Source organism: Nannospalax galili, unplaced genomic scaffold, assembly GCF_000622305.1.
Source record: "Nannospalax galili isolate Female #2095 unplaced genomic scaffold, S.galili_v1.0 scaffold299, whole genome shotgun sequence".
NCBI classification, from domain to species: domain Eukaryota; kingdom Metazoa; phylum Chordata; class Mammalia; order Rodentia; family Spalacidae; genus Nannospalax; species Nannospalax galili.
The window spans coordinates 352,078-359,822 of NW_008343973.1; the positions used below are offsets into that span (position 1 = coordinate 352,078).

The 7,745-nt window shown below is 47.2% G+C and overlaps 1 protein-coding gene across 1 annotated transcript in view; it reads left to right on the forward strand.

Moving 5' to 3' along the window:
* The first annotated feature begins 2,109 nt into the window (after positions 1-2,109).
* The window catches only part of Slc9a2 (solute carrier family 9 member A2), a 91,315-nt gene continuing 85,679 nt past the window's right edge, over positions 2,110-7,745 (forward strand). The window contains exon 1 of the mRNA XM_008840303.2: positions 2,110-2,628. Within this exon, the coding sequence (XP_008838525.1) occupies positions 2,340-2,628 (289 nt within the window). The 5' untranslated portion in view covers positions 2,110-2,339. The remainder of the gene's footprint in view (positions 2,629-7,745) is intronic.

The window sequence follows — 7,745 nt, forward strand, 5'->3', positions numbered from 1 at the left end:
TACAAATTCCTTCCAGAGCTTTATTTGATTTGTAAACTTGAAAAGCTGTTTTATAGTGCTTATGAATCTATAGTTCTTCACATATAAAATAGATACAAGTCTCTCTCTGTCTCTGTCTCTTTCTCACCCCCCCAACTTGGTGTTTGTGATGAATAACCAAAATTCAAGTGAAGGTACAGTATCCAGAGCCTCCTGTGGGGAATCATACAATTAAGGACCAAAGGAAACCACGTTTGTTTGCATCTTTTTCCTAGCAAAGATATTCTGGGCACATAATTTTCATAAAAATTCCCAATAAAAGAGGAAGGAGTGGGGAGCCAAGTTTGGGAGAGTCAATGATTCCTTTTTTCAAAAAAAAATTATTTACTATTTTATGTGTATGAGTGTTATGCCTACATGTAGGTAAGAGCACCTATGCAGGCAGAGGTGTCTGATCCCCTGGAACTGGAGTTACCTACAGTTGTTAGCTGACATGTTGGTGCTAGAATTCGAACCTGGGTCTTCTTCAAGAACAGTGTTCTTAACTGCTGAGCTATCTCTCCAGCCCCAACGATTCCGTTTAAGAAAACAGAAATATCTTTACAACCAGTTCAGCTTCACATGTGAAAAACTGATGCTTTAGAAAATATTGACTGAAAGATTCTGTGTCACCCTGAGAATCCTTCTCCAATTTTAGGCTGGGCTCATCCTTGTGGTCATTCATTCATTCATTCATTCATTCACTGGTCTTTTTGAGACAGGGTCTCCCTGTAGCCCCAGCTGTCCTAGAACTCGCTATATACACCAGGCTGGCCTTGAACTCACAGAGATCCGCCTGCCTCTGCCTCCTGAGTGCTGGGATTAATGGCGTGCACCACCACGCCCCGCCCTTGTAGTTCTTTTAAGGCTCAAAGGTGACTGTCGCCTTCTTCCATTCAAGAGGCAGGTTGTTTCTCTGCTGATGTTTCATAGATTCTGTTAGAACTTAAAAACAAACAAAAACCGTGCAAGAGTGGGGGCCACAAACTTCGTCACTGAAGGTTGAGAAAAGAGAAAGAGGTCACAATAAATATCAAAGGAGAAATGATTTCAGTTGAGTGGAAACTGGCCTAGTTTGGGTTCCTTTCAGTTGCTCACCCTGAAGACACTGGCATCTCTCAAGCAGGGCCCCAGGCAAGGCCCCCCGTGGAAGGCCCAGCTCCGAGGAGGGAAAGTTGGCTTTGGGAGATAAAGCTCTTTTAGATCCGGAGAATCCCTCTCTCTTTCCTGGCCTTTCCAAACCACAGCCCGTCCTGTAATTAGCGGAGCAAGTCCATCTAAGCCGGGCAAATCACTGGTATTCCATGAAATAATTATATTTTTGATGCCCTCGGACACATTCACCTCGAAGCCTAAAAACAGAGAAAGATTTTTTTTTTCCAAAGCTGGGGGAGGGAAGGAAAAGTGGAGTCGACATTGTTGCGATGAGTGAACCAGGCATAAGGTGGAAAAGCAGAGTTCCGTGGGAGCGTGGGAACACGGAGTTCTGAACCCGAGTTTCCAAGCACACAGAGAACAGCCTGTATTCCCTGTGCTGATTCTCCAGAGGGGCTCGAATCTGGGCGTTTCTAATCTTTCCCGAGAGTTGGGCTCGGTGTGTCCGCCTCTGCAGCGCCGGGGCAGGCGGGAAGGCACCCCTGTTCCGCCCAGCCCGTGCCAGCGCCGCGGGGTGTCTCCTTGCCGGAGCCTGCGGGGGGAGGGAGCAGGGCGCGACGCGTGGGTCGCGTAGGTCCCTGCACTGGATGGACCGCCGACGCTGCCTCCGGGGCGGGGACAGCTCGGGCCACCGTGTGCGCCGCGCGGCGATTCCACCCACAACTCGCCGGCTCCTGGGGGCGGCGGGTGTAGCCACACAGCGCCGGAGACAGGAGCGCATCGGCGGCCCCCGTGGTCCCAGTGGCCCCCGGGATCGCTGTAGCCCGCACGCTGCGGCAGGTGCGCCCAGCACCCGCTCCTCCAGTCCTCCCTCCCCGCCGCCCGGGCGCCGCGCCCGCCCCGCCCCTGTCCCCGTCCCCGCCCGCGGGCCGCCCGGGGCAGGGCCTGCAGCTGCGGCCGTCCAGCTTCGGCCCGGGCATGGGCGGGCGGCGGGCTGCGGAGGGCAGCTGAGCGAGGGACCGCGCGGTGACCTCCTGTCGCCGTGCGCGCCCCTCCTGTTCCCTGCCGGGACCTAACCGGCTGCCGACAGCGACCCGGCCCCTTGGTGGCTGCGGCGTGGGATCTCGTTGTCCCGCTGACTTAGCTGCGCTGCCCCGGCGCGATGCGCTGAGAGCGTCCGGATCCGTGCACCCGGGACCTCTGCTGCGCCCCGAGCCGCCCACACCATGGGACCCGCGGGCACCGGGCGGAGCCTGTGGGCGCCGCCACCGCGGCTGCTGCTGCTGCTGCTCCTGCAGGTGGCAGGGCCGGCGGGCGCCCTGGCGGAGACCCTCCTGGACGCCCCCAGGGCCAGCGGGGCCAGCTCCAATCCCCCCAGCCCCGCAAGCGTGGTGGCCCCGGGAACGACACCGTTTGAGGAAAGTCGGCTGCCAGTGTTCACACTGGATTACCCCCACGTGCAAATCCCCTTCGAGATCACTCTGTGGATCCTACTGGCCTCGCTGGCCAAGATTGGTGAGCTAGCTGGACCGGCGGGTGGGGGCGGGGGCGGAGGCGATCTGCATGGGGCTCCTGGTGGGTGACTGAGTAAGCCAGTACTTGTCTTCAGAGTGGCCACCTCACCCTGGTCCATGGCAGCCGCAACAGAGAGATCGATTTCTATGAGCTGAAAAGGTCCCTGAGAAAAGTAGTTTCAAGTGTCGATTCTTAAATGGCCACTGGCCTTGGAATGCCTGGGAAGACTGACCCGTAGCAATGTAGAGCCTTACTGCTGACTTTTGCTTTGAACTTCAAGTTTGACAGCTTTCTACCAAAGCTGAGGGAGACTTGTGTTCCGCCAAAGGCAGCGGCTAGCAGAAGTCTGTCTTCACCTACAGAGGCAAGACACAAGACAGCACCCAGGGTAGATGCCGGCTGGAAGGGAGTCCTTGGTCTCACACAGACCCTAGCATGCTCCTGACTAGTGAAGTGCCTGTAAGGGGACCAGGGACACCTGAGTACCTGCAGCTGCAACACAGGTGCCCTGTTCCTTCCCTGTTGAGCTGTCATTCTACAAATCATTTTCCTTAGAGGCCAGTGACGCTGAATATTTGCAAAATATTAAACTCACATGTTCTACCATCTCCAATTCTTATTTGGAAAACAGTTCAGCATGTGGTTTGACATCTCCCTATCTTTCCCAACCCATCTTTCTTGGTACCATCAAGACACTTTCTTATTTTACTTTATATTAAAATATATTAACTATTGTTATACTGTTCAAAAATTATAAGGCCAAAGAACATATGTGTTTCCTGTGTTTCATGCATTCACCTTGTAAGATGAGGCAGTTTTTCATACATACTGAAAGATGCATTGCCTGTCACCCCAGGGAACTTATTGATTGATAAGGAGAAGCTTCAGTGGTTATGGCACAGGAAATGCTCCCTAGGCAGAGGGGATTAGCAAAGATGGTATGGCTGTGGAGAGAGGCAAGGGTCATATCCTGGCCAGAAGTATGTGAACTGGGCTTTCAAGGATGACCAGATTCTGGTCAGCTGGAGATGCTCACCTGAAAGGAGAGTCTAGAGCAAAATGAGGAAAGATGTGAGTGGGAAAGGGAACTCCAGGCAGGTGGCAGGGTTGGCTTATAAGAGCGTGGTAGTTGCCAGAGCTAAGCCTGAAGCACACTTCCCAGGTCACACTAAATTCATTATGTTCTAATCCTAGTGAACCAAGGTGCCAGCAGTATTTAATGACTTTACAGTTTGGAATCATTGGCTCTGGTATGACTTGCTAGTTGGGTGTTTTAATTCCATCTGAGCGATGGTATATTAAGGAACATGGACTTCCCTACCTAGCAAGTAGCGCACGAACTCATGGCCTCTATCAGTAACCTGAGAGAGAGATGCCATCTCTTTGTGTGGTTGGTCGTCACAGCGTCCCTGCCCCATTGGGAATGTACCTGTGAATATTCTCAGCTGAAAGAGGTGGAAACTGAAGCTGGAAAGTTTATACCCAGGGGCCACAAAGTCAGGAGCCAATTCTAATGCTCTGTGTGCCTCCTTCTGCCTGAGTCCCAGGCTTCACCACTGGATGCTCTCTTTCATGACTGCTTTTCTCTTGTAGTTCAATTCTTTCCTCTGTTCTTCACTCATGATTATTTTAATCAGATTAATTACACTAATAACAGCCGCTAGTGGGCACTTAAGTTCATTATCCCTAATTTTCACAGCCTCCATCCCGAGTAGATAGGACAGCCCTGCTTTAGCAAAGAGGAAGCTCAGGAGGCTCTGCTGGTGGGTGGTGAGGCAGAGCTCCAGCCAGGCGTGCCTGGTGTGTCATCTTTGGATCTGCCCTGGAGGCTTGTTCTAGAGTGAGGACTAGAGTAGGATGGCTACGTCCAGTGTTCTTAGGAGAGTGTAGTAGGCATGCAGGGAGTGTGACAACACTGCTACCATGTGTGGCTGAGGCTGCGATTGAGTGGTGAAAACAGCAGTCATATCTGGAGTGTTCCAGTCACTTCCGTTCCTTTTCCACTGTCCTGGGCTGCTTCTGAGCTTTTTGCCTTCTGGAAGGATTATTGCTGTTATTCTCTGGGTGACCTTTGCCCCCTGACCTGTAGTGTTCCGTTCATCTTTCTTGGCTATTCATCTTAACTGTGTGGTTAGAAAGTGTCCAGTGTCCATGCTTGTGTGCATCAAAGCTCTTGGGCCTCTCTACCTGTCTGCTAGCAGTGTTCTTGGCCGAGATATATTTAAGGTCCCTGTACCTTTTCCATTTCACTTGCCACTGTTCCTGCCCTCTCAAAGTTGGATTTAACCATGGAATCCTTATGCATTGCATTTGTATTCTAATCTTCTCCAAACTCTGTACTTCTCTGGTCACTGGGGGGATGGAGAAATGACAACACAGATGTTCATGTCTCCTGTCCAGAAGGGCTCCCAGCAGCCAGATACTAACTATCCCAGTTGAGGTGAAAGGAATAAATTTCAGGATGGAAAGTGGAGTTTTCAAGTCCAAAGAAGCTTGTACTTGGAATTTTTCTATGTTATTTCTTTTTCTTAACCCAACCCTCTCTTGCCTGTTTGGCTCTGTTCCTAGAGGAATATATAAATACCCAGATGTACCCAATTCTCCTTCCTGTCCCCCAGACCTTCAACTTTCTATTTGACTCTGAGCAAAACTATCCTGGTGCTGCAGGACACTTTCACAGACCATTAAAAGAAATCAAATATGTAATGTTCTGTTTTGTTTTTTGTTGTGGAGAAGCTATTGTTTAGGGATAACCTACATATCCTAAATTGCTCTTATTTGGGAAAGATAGTGAGTTCAACATGTAGGGGATGCGAGACTAGGAGGCAACGCAAATGCCAACTCTTATAGAAATGCTGTAGTTTCTGTCTGGGAAATTTTTATGCAAGTACCTGATGTGCCAGAACTTACCTTCCCCAGAGAACACAGAGAAACATTACTAGTCATTAATCTAAACAAGGATGAACAGGTTGCTCAGGGTAGAAGCTCTATTAATATTTGTAGGAGGTTGAAACACTGATGTATCATTTAGAATGGCTGTCTAGAAGGTTATACAAGGCACACTTTTACAACTTTTCAGTGGTCCACTTTCTCATTGTTGTCTCTGATTACTAGGGAAAATCAAATTTCTAATTATTTTGCTGAAGAAATATAGGACTATAGTTACGAAAGGTCCCCCAAAGAACCATGATGGAAAGGATGCTGATGTGTGTATGTGATGAAGAACATATGGATTTAATACACCTTGGAATAAACATTGTGACAAGGACAACTTCCTAGAGTTTTCTTTAGGTTCTCACAAATGTACATTCTTCTTAATTCACATTGATTATGAATATGTTAACCCACCATTGATATTTTTATACAGTAAGGAATGCACACTTTGCCTGGTAAATCTGTCACATAAGGATAAGAGTTCTATAGCCCATGATAACAGGAACTCAAGAATGGAGAAGAGGACAATTTCTTGGTGTGTTTTAAGGTCATCTGTCCTGCTTTTTCTACTCAGGAATTGGGTCAATGGGGTTTGTGCTTGTTCTAACATGAGTGAACATGATTGTGCATCTACCTCTGCTCAAGGTTCAAGGACCGAACACCAGGTCTCCTGCTCTTCAGAGTAACAGGGCTACCCGCTTCCTGCAAACCCTTCCTATGCCTCGGGGTCCTGTAGGGACAGCCTGTTTGTTTTTCCTGCCTAGCTGCCACTGGTCACTCTGTGCTTTTCATTTTCTTGGCTGCTCAACTTTGGGTTAGGATGCAAAATTTTCCTTATTTCAAGGGAAGACAGAAAACAGTTGGGCCCAGGAAGGTATCTCCTCTGGGCTCCAGGTTGCCATGAGTTCAAAATGTGAAACTGAAGAGTTGTTACTATGTCTGAAGTGCAGAGATTTTAAACTCTGAAGGCTTGTCTCCCTGTGCCTGGCTTCTTGTTCTCTGTGTTCTCGCTGGTTTGTCTGAAACAAATGCATAGACTGGGTAGTCATGGGATGAAGATCATGGTTCCCCATCTCCCTCTGAAGACACACACACACACACACACACACACACACACACACAGACACACAAAAGAGAGAGAAAAAGAGAGAGAGAGAGAGAGAGAGAGAGAGAGAGAGAGAGAGAGAGAGAGAGAGAGAGAGAGAAGAGACCATTTTTTCCTTGTAGGGCTGTAAAAACTCACCTATAAAACCAAACGAATTTGATGGTTTTGAAATATGGATAGATTTTTGACCCATTATTTATTTATTTTTTTAGTATGCACAGTGCTATTTGGTTTATCTGTGTCTTTTGGGATCAATATTGGTCATTTGTGTTTAATTTCATTTGAGCTTTTTAAAATATTTATTGGAAAAAAGTTTTTTATGACTGTAAAGCATGCCACCTTATCAGCAGACATGGTCTCCTTTCATCCCCAGTATATTCATTCTTGCCCACTTTTATCTTTATCTTCATCAAAATTCTTTGTTTTTCTATCCTGTAGTTTTAAAAAACAATTCTATGTTTTTTTCTAATTTACAGCGTCTCCAGGTACCTTTATGACTTTTTGTTCCTGTTTTCTTTGACTTTATTTAGTTGATCATTGGATTGAAAGTTTAGATCATCAATTGTTGGATTTATTTTTTAATATAATGTCAAATTCCATCATACAATGGTGACTAATGGGAATAATGGGAACCATAATTACTGTTGTTTTCAGTAATTTCGATGGTATGCCATGCATACATTTGCATGCATCTAGGAGCTCCACAATTAACGTGCACGTATGTTAAAATGACATCAGTCTTATTAAAATAGACAAAATTACTTCATTATTTACTCAGTTATTAAATTCCTAAATAAGCCATTTTGTCATCTTCATTTTCTCTAAAATATGAGTATTTTTTTTTCCTTGTGCTTACTAAATTCAAAGCTAAGCCTCAAAGAAGACACATCCATCATACTTAAGGCTTATATAAATTAATCTTTATTGCAAATTTAAAAGTAAAACGGGGCTACTAAAGACAAAAGATTTCGCCGGGTATAGTGGTGCACGCCTTTAATCCCAGCACTTGGGAGGCAGGGGCAGGCAGATCTCTGTGAGTTCAAGGCCAGCCTGGTCTACATGGTGAGTTCCAGGACAG